The sequence below is a fragment of the Xyrauchen texanus genome, chromosome 21 (assembly GCF_025860055.1).
Source record: "Xyrauchen texanus isolate HMW12.3.18 chromosome 21, RBS_HiC_50CHRs, whole genome shotgun sequence".
In the NCBI taxonomy this organism is placed as follows: Eukaryota; Metazoa; Chordata; class Actinopteri; order Cypriniformes; family Catostomidae; genus Xyrauchen; species Xyrauchen texanus.
In genome coordinates this window covers 4,885,269-4,903,586 of record NC_068296.1, presented here as the reverse complement: position 1 = coordinate 4,903,586, position 18,318 = coordinate 4,885,269, and the positions used below count along the sequence as shown (strand labels likewise).

At 38.5% G+C, this 18,318-nt stretch overlaps 1 protein-coding gene and 1 pseudogene across 1 annotated transcript; one reads left to right on the top strand and one right to left on the bottom strand.

Moving 5' to 3' along the window:
* Nucleotides 1-142: 142 nt before the first annotated feature.
* On the top strand, nt 143-6,894 carry LOC127661273 (uncharacterized; annotated as a pseudogene).
* A 7,332-nt stretch (nt 6,895-14,226) lies between these two features.
* LOC127661602 (regulator of G-protein signaling 9-binding protein-like) lies at nt 14,227-16,962 on the bottom strand. The gene has a single exon (XM_052152369.1). It carries the CDS (start codon nt 16,446-16,448, stop codon nt 15,720-15,722), a length of 729 nt encoding a protein of 242 aa, XP_052008329.1. The 5' UTR covers nt 16,449-16,962; the 3' UTR covers nt 14,227-15,719.
* Nucleotides 16,963-18,318: the final 1,356 nt, after the last annotated feature.

The following is an 18,318-nucleotide window of genomic DNA, read 5'->3' as shown; positions in this document are numbered from 1 at the left end:
AAACAGCACCGAGCAAAGAAAACAGGAAAACATTCTCATGTTCAAAATATACCTTTGATATCTGATTCCATAGAACAAATTCCTCCTCTGTGGTGTGATGTATAAAAGCAGGTGATAGGGTGCTCTTGGCAGGTATAGAGAGATGAAGGACTCAGGCACCATGATGTCTCCAACACTGGTGTTGAATCTTTTGCTTCTAGTGACCATTGCTTCAGCAGGACATTATTATGGAGGCTCACTGACCTTCTCACCTAAAGGAATCAATCCAGATGGGAGCATTAGGGTGAGACTTCCATTCTTATTTGCATTTGTCTTTAAAACAATTTAGAGAAATATTGCTGAGGATACATGAATTCTTTATGGGTTTTTGCATTTTAAGTGGCTGATATTAACATAAACAACTGTATATTCTCCTTCTCAGTTCTCAGTATCTAACTGGATTTAATTGCAATTGATGCAATCAACTTATTTAAAGCTTTCAGACCAGTTAAAACCAATCTTTACCAATGTCTACGTCAATGTTAAAAGTAAATAGTACTATCTATTAAATTAACTTCGACTAGTTTTAGTCCATTCAATATCTGCAGAAATCTTCTACTTCTACTTCAGCACAAGTCTGGAAATTTAAACAAGAATATAACATAGATTTTATTTATATTGTTATGTTATTCAAACTGTTATGGTCCATTTTTATCTCTAATTTGAGAACCATTGTATTGAGATTCGTGAAATACATTGTGTAAAATCTACCAACAGGTTGATTTTCGAATCAAGCAAACCTATGACTGGTGTGAATCTAGTTCATGGTACTGCCCATCAGGGAACTGTGGCTATGAAAACAGAAATGTACAAGCTGGAATTGACAGAAGTTCTAATGGCAGAAGTGCTTATAGTAACAACTGGTGCCAGATGGAATCTGTTATCACAAGGAACATCCATGGAAACACACCGTTTGACCTGCAGTAGGTACTAATAAAGTAACATTTTTAATAATTTAGCAATAGATGCCTTGTCAATCATTCAATATGACCTTAATTATGATTGTACTCTTGTATTATAGGGACTACTCCTGCTGCTGGATCCCTACAGTTAATAATGTTGGTTCTTGGTATCTCCGGGCCCATGTAGATCTCGGCATGAGATCTGATACTAATCGACCCAACCGATCTCCGGTCACCACTATTTTACAATTTATACGGTAACATGAATCTATTATCTTCATCGAGTAAGGAAATAAGCTGAAAAAAGTTACAAATGCAATATTTTTATGGCTTGATGGCTAAATTTGTTGTTTGATTAAATCGTTTTTTAATTAATGAGAAATTAAATATGTTGAAATAAGCTATAAATATGCTTTTTGAAGGCTTGTTGGAATACAAACTATCTTTAAATGTGTTGTTTGTTTAAATATATTTATAAAGTATGCATTTAGGTCTACTTAATACATTATATGTAGGGCAAACACAACATAACTGTATAAAATCTTAATCTAAATATATAAAATTGTGGTAACACTTTACAATAAGGTTCCATTAGTTAACATGAACTAACAATGAACAATACTTTTACAGCATTAATTAATCTTAGTTCATGTTCATTTCAAAATATAGTAATACATTTTAAAAATAAAAAGTTGTATGTATTAACATGAACTAACAATGTATTTTTATCAGCTAACATTAACAAAGATTCATACATTTAAAAAAAAAAAAAAAGATATTGTTCATGTTAGTTCATGATTTCTAATGCATTAACTAATGCTAACAAATGGAGTCTTATTGTAAAGTGTTACCAGAATGGTAAATCTAAATATACAGTTATAAATCCTGAATATGCAGTATATTTACAAATCTGTATATATAATTGTATCTGATTTATTTATTCAAATGTATAAATATTTATTTCAGAATATGCATTTATTTGCATATACATCACAACTTTATATTCAAGATTTAACTAGTATATTCAGATTTATACATATATATTTATAACAATATATTCATATTTACTTTAGTTCACCAAAGTGGCATTCAGCTGATCACAAAGTATAGTCAGGACATTACTGATGTTAAAAAAAACAGCAACATCACTATTTGAAAAACAGTCATTTTTGATCAAATCTAGACCAAATCTAGACCATCACACCAACACCTTATTCTTGAGTAATCATGCTAAATTGCTAATTTGGTACTAGAAAATCACTTGCCATTATATCAAACACAGTTTAAAGCTATTTGGATCATTAAATGAAGCTTAACATTGTCTTTGTGTTTGTTTTTGAGTTGCCACATTATGCAATAATGTCTTAAGGTCAATATTAAGTCAAAAATGGCAACAACAAAAAACGAAACAGCTTTCTCTAGAAACTCATCAGTCAATCATTGTTTTGAGGAATGAAGGCTATACAATGCTTGAAATTACCAAAAAACTGAAGATTTCATACAAAGGTGTAACTACAGTCTTCAAAGACAAAGGACAACTGTCTCTAACAAGGACAGAAAGAGATGTGGAAGACCAGATGTACAACTAAACAAGAGGATAAGTACATCAGAGTCTCTAGTTTGAGAAATAGACAGCTCTCATGTCCTCAGCTGACAGCTTCATTGAATTCTACCCACTCAATACCAGTTTAATGTAAAACAGTACAGAGAAGAATCAGGTGTGCAGCCTTATGGGAAGAATTGCAAAGAAAAAGACACTTTCTGAAACAGAAAAAAAAAAGAAAAAGGTTGGAGTGGGCAAAAAAACACAGACATTGGACAACAGATAATTGGAAAAGAGTGTTATGGATCTTAACCCCATTGAGCTTTTGTGCAATCAGCTAGACTGTAAGGTGCGTGAGAAGTGCCCGACAACACAGTCACATCTATGGCAAGTGCTACAGGAAGTGTGGGGTGAAAGTTCACCTGAGTATCTGGACAAACTGACCGCAAGAATAACAAGGATCTGCAAAGCTGTCATTGCTGCACGTGGAGGATTTTAAAAAGTAGTTTAAGAAGTTCTGGGGGAAAAAAATCTAATTGTAATAGTATTTTTTCACATTATTGATGTTCTGACTATACATTGTGATCAGTATAATGCCACTTTGGTAGATAAAAGTAGCAATTTCTTTCCAGACAAGCAATATCAGTACATTATTCCAAACTTGTGGAAACCGGTGTGTGTATATATATATATATATATATATATATATATATATATATACTGTATATATATATATATATATATATATATATATATATATATTGTAGGAAAATTGGTCTGTAAATTTGTTGCAACAGTAAACTTGATGGCTTTATATACGTTACTTTTTATCTTTAGTGTTCCCCAAAACTGCCCTCGTATATACCGCTTGATTAACTTTGACCCAGATGGTGATCAGGTCAGATGTCGATATGGAACTCAACAATACGTTGAATGCGATAGTTGTGACCAGCCAAATGGTTTCCAACTAGATCAAGTAAGAAGACTAAATTTTCCACATGATCTAGGCTTTCAAAGATTTTCACCATGTAATGAGAGATATTTTGGCACATTTTTAAAAATGTATGTATAATCTCAATTATTTTTTAGGAGACTTGCACTCTAGAGTACAGCTCTGCCTACAGCACCGGGGTCTATGGATTTGAATTGGTTCTGGAGGACTTCCCAGGGAAACACATCACCCTCTCCTATACTGATGGAACCCAGTCATATAGATGCCCTCTGAGTGGAATACGTTCGTTATACTCAACAACACACCCGACCACCACATCAACCAGACTTCCAGTCACAACAACCCAGAACTACTGGTGGTGGGGTAATAACCAACAAACAACCACTGCTCCACCTACATCTACCCTATGGTGGTGGTGGTATAACCAACAAACTACCACTGCTCAGCCTCAACCCTCAACTACCCCATGGTGGTGGTGGTATAACCAACAAACTACCACTGCTCAGCCTCAACCCTCAACTACCCCATGGTGGTGGTTGTATAACCAACAAACTACCACTGCTCAGCCTCAACCCTCAACTACCCCATGGTGGTGGTGGCTGCAGCTGTCTACCACACCGCCCACAACAAACCCACATCAACAACTCACGACGACTACCATACCTCCACGCCAACATTCTTATGAACCATTGAGCAAGATCCCTCTGCAGTTTAGTCTCCTTGGTATGTATTTTAAAATCAAGACCTTTATATCTCCTTATAAATATGCATTGTCTCTACTCCTTTCTTGTTTTGATTTAATTTTAGTTGACCCACCTGCTCCGTCGTGCACTGAGGGACTCTACATTCCTCAATTTGTGTCTCCAACTCCCCACGACCGAGATCAAATCCATGCCATACCACTACGTGAACTGGAAATCCGTGTTAAGGCCACAGCAGCTTATTCAATGTAAAACAAAGAAACATGTGTGAATATGCACTGTATTTGTGAGTGCAGATGTGTTTAATATGTGCTTGGTTTTATTGTTCATTCCCAGGGTTTCTGATGTCATCATTAGTGGCCCTCTGAACATAACTAAGCACCCTTTGAGCACTGGAGAGTACGCCATTAGATGGACGCCAATGAGGGAGGATCTTGGAGATCATTTCCCTGTCTGTTTCATTGCGGAGAGCTCAAGCGGGTGTGCATAGTATTCACTGTCCATTTGCTATAGTTGTTCTTGCAACCCATTATGTGTAACTTATTTTATAAATCTTGTGTACTTCCAGATACAGCATTTATCAGTCTGAAATGAGATGTGTCATTGTCACCGTTGGACGACAGACTGGTTAGTAATAACATTTTTTTCACTAAAATGGATGTTTGTGCATTCTTTATCAGTATCGGGCTGTACCATCAAAACTTTGAGGGTATCAATGATGGCTTTTTTTTACAGTTGAGGCAAATGTGATTTGCACTGGAACCAACATGGTCATTGAAATTGAGCAGGTGAACTCCGTCAGGCTCCATAAGGACTATCTGCGACTCAACAATCCCGCCTGCACTTTGGACTCAAATGGTACTCATGTGATTGCAAACTTTTCCCTCAACGCCTGTGGAACTATGATTGAGGTGATTCTTTTCTCCTGTACTCATTTATTTTAACAGCAGAAACATATTCACTTAAGTAATAAACCACAAGAGGTTGTAAATTACAAATAGAGAATGTTCCTAAGTGCTAAAATCATTGCACACAGTCTCAAGTGGCTTATTGCTTTTATTATTCTGGCGGCAACAGTCAGCATGTTCACATATGATATGTCAAGCTGAATCAGCTCACGTCGTGTAAACTGATAGGTCCTTTGACATGTAATAGGGTAGCCAGTCAACTTGCATTCTCTATCATTGCGTAACATTGAAATTTGCTCAGTTTGCAAGTAACCTGGTAGCACTGCAGCACACTGCAAGAGTTTTCTCTGAAACCCTCCTCCTCCCCAGCTCCACTTGTCAAGACCTGCTACTTGGATATTGTATATATGCATAATTGTGTAGCAGCATGTAATACATGCTTGATGCAGCATGTGTAGCAGTAGCAAGTCTACATACTTGCTCTGCAGCTGCAGTAGAAGCGTAGCAGATCAAGTCCACCAAAACTAATATGTATCAAACCATCAATATAGTCATACCCACGTTAACATCCTAACTCTAGGCTGTTAACAGATTCCAAGCAATGTAGAGACTTGGCGCATTAATATAAAATGTATTGATGATACTTTTACTCCAATAAAACAACACAACAGTTTCTCTAGATGAAAATTTGTATTTACAGGAGGATGACCAGTACATAATTTTCAAAAATGAAATCATCTCAACTGATGATCCAAACAGCATCATTACTAGAAAACACGAGGTGGAGATCGAGTTCTCCTGCCGTTATGAGAAAAGCAACAATGTTTCACTACAGTTCCAAGCACAAGGACACACGACCACCGTCACCGAGAGAGGCTTCGGTACCCTCACGTATCGCTCGGACTCTTTGAAACAGCAGACTACACCGTAATGATGGACCCAAACACATATCCAGTGGAGTATGAGCTTGGTCAAATGATTTACATGCAGATTGAATCCCAGTCTTCAATCAACAACACTGAGCTTTTCATCGACTCGTGCGTTGCAACACCATTCAATGACCCCAACTACCAAACGCCTTATTCAATCATCCAAAATGGGTAAGAACAACCAACCATAAACAATGCATTCTTAAATTCACATTGAATCTGTTAAATTACTACATTTCCTTCAGGTGCATCTTGGATGAAACCGTACAGTTCTACACAATCCGTGCATCATTGGTCCGCTTTGGAATACAAGCCTTTAAATTTATTGGACTTCAAGATCAGGTACAAAAGGACTAAATACATCAAAGATTTATTTATGGTTGCATGCCCATACTCTGACAGGATATGTACCTTTTTCTGAAAAGGGTGTGTATGTAAACATGGACTCAATGTCTCTCACTCTTGTCCCTCTAGGTGTTCATCAGTTGTTCAGTGATCCTATGTGAGGCAAACAATCCCTACACCCGCTGTTCTCAGGGCTGCATTAACAGCACAGTAGCTCCACCATCGCACCACCATCGCAGAAGAGAAGCTCCCATCCAGACCTCCAGTCACTTCGTCTCCCAGGGACCCCTGCGACTGAAGAGGAGCATTGAGCGTGAAGGTAAACCTCAGACAAAGACAACAATGTTACAAGACAACAATAATATGTGCTATGTTAACAGCTAATTTGTTTCAATGCAAACTCATAAAGTCACCTGCCATTTCTTTTTACAGTGTCGTCCACAACTTTGAACCTGAATCTAGTCTTCATAGCTGGAAGTCTTCTCGCAGCTGTCGGCATGGTGTGTGCAGTTCTGATCTTCAGAACTAGGAGACCAGAAGTCAAATATCAACCTCTACAAACAACTGAAATTTAATGGATCATCTCACAGACAAAACATTTTGTTTTGTCTTTGCAGCCTCAGGGCTGATTACTAATGGGTTTGTTTTCCCTTGAAAGGCTTGTATTGTGGTCCATACAGTAAATTGGTGGTAGGAATATATTTCATTTCTACGTCTTAAATATACAGTGCAAATTTTGGCATGGCACTCTTTTTATTACTGATGATGATGCCATTTTTAAAAATGAAAAAGAAATAAAATAAGTTTCTGTTTGAAAAAAAAACTAAACATTTAGTACTTTTAGTTTCAGTACTAAAATAATCGTATAAATGTGTGGACTGGAATTCTCACATTACTGGTGTTATTTGATGTTTAATGGGGCTTATAAGCTTTCCTCGTGTTTTCTATGACATTATATATTTCATGCAATTCGAAACAAAAATGTGAGATTATTTTTGTATAGTACATTTGAAAAATAATGTGATTTTTAAATGTTCATTTGTATTTTTAACTGGTATAAACACTCTCAAAATCTGAAACTGTGAGAATTTCCTTCCAAACATTCATTTCTTTTGAGTTATGCTCTTTCAGAAAACTGAAAGCTGGTAATTAGCAGGTAACTGAGAAGGTATTGTCTAAATCAGTTTAACTATTATATTCAAAACATTATTTAAACTGCTCTGAAAATAATAGGCAAAAAACAAAATCTTTGTGAAGATTCTCTGATATTTGTCAAGCCCGCCAATAAAGCAGACATGAGGTATTAGTCTGTAATTACAATGGAGCAGTTTCTGGAGACCACCATATTCGAATCCTTACATTTCAGGGTCAAACCCAGAAGATGACGATATAATGAGAAGTATTTCAGTTTAGGATTTACTTGGACAGGATTAGTTGATGCACCACAACCTTTTTGTTTCATTTGTCAGGAGATTTTAGCTAATGACAGCATGCGACCTGCTAAACTCTGCAGACACCTTGACGCCAAGCATGCTGAGGTAGTGGGAAAACCTCTACCTAGAGTTTTTCCAAAGAAAACTTCAACCTTTCCGAGGTCAGAAAAAAGTTGTCAGAGAATTTGTTAAATTATATTTAAAGGCCACTGAAGCTTTATATCACAATACAACAGTTAGTTCCGGTCCTCAAATCTGATTGGACGAGAGACGTTCCATGAGCACTGATGGTCAACAGCATTAGCACTTGGATGCTTGTGTGTGTGTGTGTGTGTGTGTGTATCACTCCGCTTGTGTTCATGCTGTTCTAAACTAAGGTGTAAGAGCAGTGCATCTCTGTAAAGAGTTACTGTATTTATTTTTGAAATTACACATGTTAGCCAGCAGGTGGTGTCAAAAAATATTTTTTGTGTGTAATATGAGCCAGTTGGTGATGTAAATTGAATCCATTAGTCATTGTTTACATAGAACAGTTCTCTGTGATCACTCGTATTACCACTACGTTACTTAAACTAGAACATTGTTTTAAAAGGCTTTAAATGAACAATTTCAGGATTAAGGCTCATCGCAGCTGAGAGACACACCAGACTGTTTTGATTACAGAACTTGAGGTGCTTACCGAGTTTACACATTGGATACACACTGTTTAAAATGGCGGAGGATATCGCTGTTTATATAGTGATCGACTCTTGCGGCTACCACGAAATAGGGAGAAATACCCTGCGTGGACGCTAATTTTCCACTGAGAAAGCTGACCTTCAGAGCACTGACAGCATTTCTGCTTGGGAGTGACAACAGGTGATCACACATGCTCCATCTCTCTCTCTCACACACACGCACACACACACACACACGCGCGCACACACCCATCCTTGTTTATCCAATAACTTGTTAGAAACAGCACAAGCCGTGATGCTATTTCTGAAGTGAACTTTTTGAATTACTAATGAAGGCTTGGACGCATCATTTATTTTGAACCAGCAACAGCAGATTCTGATCCGTCGCGTAATAAAGTAGTTCCATGCACAACTGCGTTTTTATGAACATACTTGTTTTTTCAAATATTTTTATTTTTTTAATTACTTGTTCATTGAACTGTTGTATATAAGCAATATCACACTCGCAATCATGCGATATGGCCCTACATCAGCACTGCTGTAATTACCTACGTCACTCGGCCTGCTGCCGAATCACAGCAGTGCTGATGTAGGGCCATATTGCGCTCTTGCTCGTGAGATAGTACTTAATTACGCTGTGTATTTCCTAGGCAGACAAACCACTAGTATGGATATAGAATTGTTTCATATTAACATACAGTACAAAGAGATTCACTAACAGAAAGTTGGTTCACAAATAAATTGAATGAGATCCACAATAAATGTAAGAAGTTTCAGGTATATTAATTCACAAATAAAAAGAATGAGATTTACAAATGTATGTTAGGAGTTTCACAAAAATAAAGTGAAATCACAAATAAATAAAATGAGATTTGCAAATAAAACAATTATTTACAAATATATTTTTTAAGTCACAAACACAACTCAGGTGGCAGGCCAGCATAGTAATATTTTTGAGTGTATCTTTTACAAGCGTCAGGGAGTACACAGAGGGATAGAGAAAATGTTGTATTAGTAATGTATGTCACAGACAGGGCCTAGGTATTCTGGGTTTCCTGACTGTATAAAGCTTTGGCCCTTCCTATTAAAAAATGCAGCTTAGAATTTGTTGTGGGGCCCCCTGGGACCCTGGGACCAGAACCATTAACACCTTTCACCCAAATACCTACAGCCCTGGTCAAGGATGACATATCCTACTATGTCTCACTAATTTTGAAAATGTGAATGCTGTTTTCACAGTACTTTTGCATTCTCTCTCAAAAGTAGGAGAGAAATAATTGTGAAATAATTTAAAGCTCCAAAACGTACATAAGGGCAGTATGAAAGTAATCCATAAGACTTTTGAAGACAGATATAACCTCTGAGATATGATAGATGTGGGTGAGAAACAGATACATATTTAAGTCCTTTCTTACTCTAAATCAACACTTTCACATTTGAAAAACTAAATAGGTGCCACGTGACTTTTGGATGTAAAAGTGAAGATTTAGAGTAAAAATAAAAAGGACTTAAATATTGATGCGTTTCTCTTTCACAGTCATTTAACCACTGGAACATATGGATTACTTTTATGCTTTATTTACCGTGCATCCACACTTCACTTTTTCTACAGTTATGTTAAAGCCTTATTCTAAAATGGATTTAATTCATTATTTTCCTCAATTCTACAAACAATACCCCATAATGACAATGTGAAAGAAGTTGGTTTGAAATCTTTCCAAATTTATTAAAAAAAAAAACCCACACATGTACATAAGTATTCACAGCCTTTGCTCAATACTTTGAAGCACCTTTGGCACCAATTACAGCCTCAAGTCTCTTTGTGTATGATGCTACAAGCTTGGCACACCTATTTTTGGGCAGTTTCTTCCATTCTTCTTTGCAGGACCTCTCAAGCGCCATCAGGTTGGATGGGGAGGTTCGGTGCACAGCCATTTTCAGATCTCTCCAGAGATGTTCAATCGGGTTCAAGTCTGGGCTCTGGCTGGGCCACTCAAGGACATTCACACAATTGTCCCGTAGCCACTCCTTTGTTATCTTGGCTGTGTGCTTAAGGTCATTGTCCTGTTGAAAGATGAACCTTTGCCCCAGTCTGAGGTCCAGAGCGCTCTGGAGCAGGTTTTCATCAAGGATGTCTCTGTACATTGCTGCATTCATCTTTCCCTCGATCCTGACTAGTCTCCCAGTTCTTGCCGCTGAATAACATCCCAACAGCATGATGCTGCCACCACCATGCTTCACTGTAGGGATGGTATTGTCCAGGTGATGAGGTTTCCTCCAGACATGACGCTTGCTATTCAGGCCAAAGAGATCAATCTTTGTTTCATCAGACCAGAGAATTATGTTTCTCATGGTCTCAGAGTCCTTCAGGGGCCTTCTGGCAAACTCCAGGCAGGCTGTCATGTGCCTTTTACTGAGGAGTGGCTTCCGTCTGGCCACTCTACCATACAGGCCTGATTGGTGGAGTGTTGCGGAGATGGTTGTACTTCTGGAAGGTTCTCCTCTTTCCACAGAGAATTGCTGGAGCTCTGTCAGTCACCATCGGGTTCTTGGTTAACTCCCTTACTAAGGCCCTTCTCCCCTGATTGCTAAGTTTGGCCGGGCGGCCAGCTCTAGGAAGAGTCCTGGTGGTTCCAAACTTCCATTTACAGATGATGGAGGCCACTGTGCTCATTGGGACCTTCAATGCTGCAGACATTTTTCTGTACCCTTCCCCAGATCTGTGCCTCAATACAATTCCTTGGACTTCATGGCTTGGTTTGTGCTCTGACATGCACTGTTAACTGTGGGACCTTATATAGACAGGTGTGTGCCTTTCCAAATCATGTCCAATCAATTGAATTTACCACAGGTGGACTCCAATCAAGTTGTAGAAACATCTAAAGGATGATAAGTGGAAACAGGATGCACCTGAGCTCAATTTTGAGTGTCATGGCAAAGGCTGTGAATACTTATGTACATGTGTTTTTTTATTTTTTATACATTTGCAAAGATTTCAAACAAACTTCTTTCACGTTGTCATTATGGTATTGTTTGTAGAATTATGAGGAAAATAATGAATTTAATCAATTTTGGAATAAGGCTGTAACATAAAAATGTGGAAAAAGTGAAACGCTGTGAATACGTTCTGGATGCACTGTATGGGTTTGGAGCTTCAAAGTTTTTATCACAATTCAGTTGCATTGAATGGACCTACAGAGTTTACATATTCTTCAAAAGAATCTTGAGTCATTTGTGTTCTGCAGAAGTCAGTTGTACACATCTGGGATGGCATGAGTATGAGAGCATGAGAGTAAATGATGAGGATTTTATTTTTGGGTGAACTATCCCTTTAAATGTTCCAAAAACTATTTATGTAACTAAGGAATTAATAAAATCCATAAAATTACATTTAAATAAGAACTCATAATTATCTATGTGCAGGCCTGAGTGTAGGATGTAGGGGAATGAGGCCTTTGTACACAAGTGTTTGCCTCATTGGTGATGCTTTTGAAGTACAAAGAAAAACTCAGACTTTGATTCGATTTTTGATCGTTACATTATTTTTTTCCCACTGACTTTTTCTACTCTAAGCTCAAATACGTTTACCGTGCACTCCAACGCTTTTCACGTGTTGGACAAAGCTCCGCATAACGCTTGCCTAGAGCGGAGTGTTGAAGCACTGAAGCCCGTGACGCAAGTGTTGTGAAACGGCCTTCGTTTCAGCGACGCACCGGTGCAGACATGGGTGATACCGGGTAAATAAATGAATCATGTAGGTGATATATTTTGGATACAAAGGAGACGTTTGCATTACTAAAAAAAAAGTAAATGAACCTATTCAGCGTCCAGCGGGCATCACAGCCAGAGCTTGCGAAGCTGGTGTGACATCTAATAACAGCTAGAGATTAATTAGCAGAGACGGGCCACTTGTATTTAAATGAATGGGAGAAATTGGAACGCCCAACGGTCAACGGATGTAGAAAGGAAGTCCCGCCTTACAGGTAAAAGAGCCAATCACCTGTTACATACAGACCTCACCTGTCAATCAACCGCTAATGCGCATGCGCATTAGCTATGCGAGCCAGGAAAATTGCCTGTTTTAGCGTAATATATGATATAGCACAATTTATGATTCCAATATTAACAAATTGATTTGCTTATCTGAAATATGTTCTTTGATCGTAATCTTGACCAACCGTTTATGAGATTTTGGTGTCCCCCTCACTCAAGTAGATAGCCTCCCAAGAACGTTCCAAAAGCTGGCCGACAGTGGACTGACTTGCCAGAAAGTTACAGCTGATGTCACATGAGCGGTCCAGTTCTGATTATGGAACGGTATCTTTGCGTTTTCTGGTGTACAATAATTATACAAACCTTATTTCACAGTCTAAACCAGTGGCTGGGTTACACAAAAAGTACCCCAAACTAGACAACAGAGAGAAAATAACCCAATAAAATGACCCTACAGGCCCAAACCAGAGTTTGGGTTGAAAAAATAACCCAGCATTTTTTAGAGTGTATAAAGCTTTTTTGTACAGATTTTATATATACTAAATATATAATACACACTATATATTGATTTATCAAATATACTGTACATAAATTACCAGTGGAATACTTTTACTTTGTGCCCTATTAAAAAAAAAAAGATACTGCATGATTACGTACAGCTGCACTTTAAATCATTGCTCTAAGTCTTTACTAATAAATGTTAGATACCTGCTGGATATGTAACTTGGCCTTTAAATGGCATCGATTTTCTTACCTGACGCTCCATTATGGGGCGCCACTTAACAAGCAGTTGTTCCAATCATTATGTGCTCCTGAATCACAGAGCACAGCAGGGAGACTAATTAATCGATCAAACTCGGGTAAAAGCTTGCACTGTTAAAAAATAACGATGGAGATCAAATTAGTAGCCTAGTCTGTTCACTGAGTTTTATCACGAGTTTGTAAACTGTACAACCTGCAAGTGTCCTCTGAATGATCAAACCCTTAAAATTAGTTATGTTGGTGTAACCTAATATATTCATGTTGATTCTGCGATGTTAAGTGTAATATCTGGCTTGAATCAAACTAGTTAATTTTGTTGTTAACACATGAAACTCATTTTTAGGGTAGCATTTTTTTTTTCATCCCTGATGCTTTTCAATGCGTCCTGCAGACAATTATATAAGGAATACTATAAATAGTTAAAAAAATATCTTCTGTCCCTTTCAGACACAATGGAAGTATTCTGTACAACTCAGTGGTGTAAAGGGGACTAACAGCTAAACACAAGTAAAAAAAATAATACAAATTACAACCTGATTGGCGGTAGAGCTACGGCGAAGGGCAGGCAGGCAAATGGGATTCTGCATTTTCTATAAATACCCTTTTAATTAGTTGAGCGAGAAGTGTCTGCCAACAATACTTTATCTCAAACTTAATCCTAAAGTCTGAAAGTAAAGACTTCGGGGACAGAGTTTAAAAATAACATTTGGAAACTTCAGGCAAGAATTACATTGCATAAGACAGGACCAATCAGCATTCATATGGTCATCTAAAGTCCCTTATGTCTGTGCATATACCAGCTATATGAATACCACAGCTTTAATAAAGTTTCTTAAATAAAGAAAGCCATGTTGAGTTTGGGAATTCAAGACATTTTAAATATAGCCTACTATATAAACTGATTATAACATTACACATTTACCCATATTATGCAGGGGATTCAACATCAACAAGGTGCTTGATTCACAATCAAAACAAAACACAAACTTCATATACTTCATTTATTATAATAAATATATTTTATGTACACTGATTTGACAAGAATGCAGTGACACCCACTGTTAGGCCCATTTTGACAGTCATTGATGGGCAGTCTGCTTAGTATATGACTAACAAGGATGGTGTGAATCACAATGATCTATATAATCTCAGAAACAAACATCGGTTTAATATGAAGAACCCCTTGTTGCTGTCTAAGTGCCCTAAAAGTTGTAAACTTCAAGTTTTAGGTCTTCATCCAGTGATGAAATACCTACTTACTGATATGCCTATGAGAGTGACAATTACTGTGACAAATATGCTACAACTAAGTCCTCTTCAAGCCTCAAGTGATGCAGTAAATTTATTTTTGGCTAATAAAACTTTCACACCTGACCATGATCTGTTGCCTACGGTTTAGATGTTGTATATGGAGTTATATATGTGCCACAATTCAGCATGCACAAAATTATATTTTGAGCTTACAAGAAGTTATTTTGCAAGCACAAGCTTATATTTTGAGTGCAAAAAGTTTTCTGCACACGCAAGATGATATTCTGAGTGCACAAAAAAAATTTCTGCACATGCAAGATTACATTTTGAGCTAACAAGTTATTTAGCAAGCGCAAGATGATATATTGTGTGCACAAAAATGTTCTGCACGTGCAAGATTACATTTTGAGTTTACAACAATTTATTTTGCAAGGGCAAACTGATATTTTGAGTGCAAAAATTATTCTGCGTGCACAAGATGATAATTTGAGTGCACAAAAAAATGTCTGTATGCGCAAGATGAAATTGAGCACACAAAAAGTTATTTTGCATGTGCAAGATAATATTTGGAGCGCACAATATTTTCTGCACATGCAAGATGAAATTTGGAGCATACAAGTTATTTTGCATGCACAAGATGATATTTTGAGTGCAAAAAAAATTATGCATGCACAAGATTATATTTTGAGCGCACAAAAACAATTTTGCATGCGCAAGATGCAATTTTGAGCGCAAGTTTTATTTTGCACACGCTTGAACTCGGTTTTGTAAAGCAATGTATCTTCTCGCGAAGATACATTCATTTTGAACAAACCAAAGTCAAGTTTGCACTTGAATAAAGTTTATTTGAATGTGAATTTGCTCAGAATTCTTACATTTTGCTTTCTCCTCCTACTCTGTGTACAAAATACCTTTTTGCATACTCAAAATATCATCTTGCGCAAGCAGTTGTTTTTGTGCGCACAGAATTGTGGCAGAAGTATAACTCCATAGTTGTAGAGCGAACAGAATGATGGGCCATTCGATTGTGACAGTTCTTTTAGCTATTCCCTTCAAAAACTGATGCATTTTACTAATGCTTCCCATCAAAATGTTGGCGAGGTGATCTCCAGCATTATGACATCAAGACATGCCTCCACAAATTCACAGGCCTACTGAAGCAACATGTTGCTGCCTCCATGTAGCCTACATTCAGACCGAAAATCTAAGCCCTGAGTCAGTGCCATCCTGATACACAGGCCGAATGATCCATCTTCACCACTAACATTAGTCACTAACCGTTGCTCAAAGATTAATCACAAGGTAGCCCAGAATTCCGGCAATTAATAAAACCGCAGTGAATATAATGCCTGCGAATACTTTCATCATGTCAGTTTCTGTTTCCACCGTTTCTTTGGGTTCCTCCTCGCAAATCGAGATGACACCGACCGACGAATTTCCGACACTGACGGTGGATTTTAACTCGGCGCCGGCTTCCTGTTTCGCCTCGACAGCCCACGGCGCCACCTGCACCTTCATCTCCATCTCCTCCATCATCTGGTCCACCAGAGCGATCTCGGTCTCCAGCTCTTTGAGATCCGCGGTGTCGATGTTGGCGTCCGCTTCGTATTTCATGTTTTGGACGCTCATGGCTCGGGCCGCCACTGTCGTGGTGCTGCCGGTCATGCCCGTTTGGATGAGGTGTCTCGTTGGCACTTTGAGTGGGAAATCCTGCCCGATCTCCAAGGACCGCTTCATGTCCACCTCCAGGAGCTCCATGCTGCTGGTGAAGAGCACCCAGAAGCGCTCATATTCGGCGCGGTCATCTCTACTGATGCTCTTGTCTTTCAAAAGAGTCGTCAGTTTAGTCCTGTTGGCCACGGCCAGCTCCTGGGCTTTTCTGCGGGTCTTTTTAAGTTCCTCTCGTAGGTTTTGAGAATCCGACGTGCTCCCCAAAGCAATCACCAGATGCCTGTAGCAAGCCGTCACTTTGTTCAGAGCGTCCAACATGGTTTTGCATTCGTCCTTACCCATGTCTGCGAAACTATGTAGACGTGGATTCTAAATAAAAGTCCAATACTTGCGAATATCAGCTGTTGGAAAGGCGCAACCGCGATCGAGGTGTATCAATAACAACGCGCGCGATGGTTGTCTCTTCTAGTTTTCACGGGAGCAGAGCAGCTATACAAATCCAGTCAACATCGCTCGCGCATATTCCTCACCATTCATGTTCGCTGTCGGGCTTATCACTAAATGGATCCCTAAACGGCTTTAGTTCTGCTGCCGGAGATTAGACGGCTTCAGTCCGCGAATTTTAAAACGTTCGCCCCTCGTCTTTCTGCAAAATATTACCGCGCGCCAGACGTCCATTTGAAAGATAACAGGTGTTCATTTCAACACTCGTATGACATCACGAAGGCATTCCGAGAATGGAATAAACAAACGTCCGAACGTTCTAAACACGCCTTGTCTCGTGGAGTTTTTTCGTGTACGATGATGACGATGTTGATGCTTAGATGTTCCGAAGGGAATAATCCGTAACACACCCGTCTTTGTTGATGTTTAAATACCTAATAAAAGCTTGAGTGGAATTGTCAGTCAGCGCCGAATGTTCTCTAGCACTAAGCTGATGGAAGATCAGCCAAACCTGTCGCTATTGGATGGCCGATACCATTTTAGATTGTTTGTTTGTTTGTTTGTTTGTTTGTTTGTTTTCAATATTATAGACCTTTCAAAAAAGTATTTATAACCGCTGCCTTATATATATAAATACTAACAGCGTTGTTGGAAAACATATTAATATTTTATTTATATGTTATTAATCAATAAAGTAAACCTTTATGTATATATATATATATATATATATATATATATATATATATATATATATATATATATATATATATATAAAGGGACATATACACTCACCTAAAGGATTATTAGGAACACCATACTAATACTGTGTTTGACCCCCTTTAGCCTTCAGAACTGCCTTAATTCTACGTGGCATTGATTCAACAAGGTGCTGAAAGCATTCTTTAGAAATGTTGGCCCATATTGATAGGATAGCATCTTGCAGTTGATGGAGATTTGTGGGATGCACATCCAGGGCACGAAGCTCCGTTCCACCACATCCCAAAGATGCTCTATTGGGTTGAGATCTGGTGACTGTGGGGGCCATTTTAGTACAGTGAACTCATTGTCATGTTCAAGAAACCAATTTGAAATGATTCAAGCTTTGTGACATGGTGCATTATCCTGCTGGAAGTAGCCATCAGAGGATGGGTACATGGTGGCCATAAAGGGATGGACATGGTCAGAAACAATGCTCAGGTAGGCCGTGGCATTTAAACGATGCCCAATTGGCACTAAGGGGCCTAAAGTGTGCCAAGAAAACATCACCCACACCATTACACCACCACCACCAGCCTGCACAGTGGTAACAAGGCATGATGGATCCATGTTCTCATTCTGTTTACGCCAAATTCTGACTCTACCATCTGAATGTCTCAACAGAAATCGAGACTCATCAGACCAGGCAACATTTTTCCAGTCTTCAACTGTCAAATTTTGGTGAGCTCTTGCAAATTGTAGCCTCTTTTTTCCTATTTGTAGTGGAGATGAGTGGTACCCGGTGGGGTCTTCTGCTGTTGTAGCCCATCCGCCTCAAGGTTGTGCGTGTTGTGGCTTCATAAATGCTTTGCTGCATACCTCGGTTGTAACGAGTGCTTATTTCAGGCAAAGTTGCTCTTCTATCAGCTTGAATCAGTCGGCCCATTCTCCTCTGACCTCTAGCATCAACAAGGCATTTTCAGCCCACAGGACTGCCGCGATACTGGATGTTTTTCCTTTTCACACCATTCTTTGTAAACACTAGAAATGGTTGTGCGTGAAAATCCCAGTA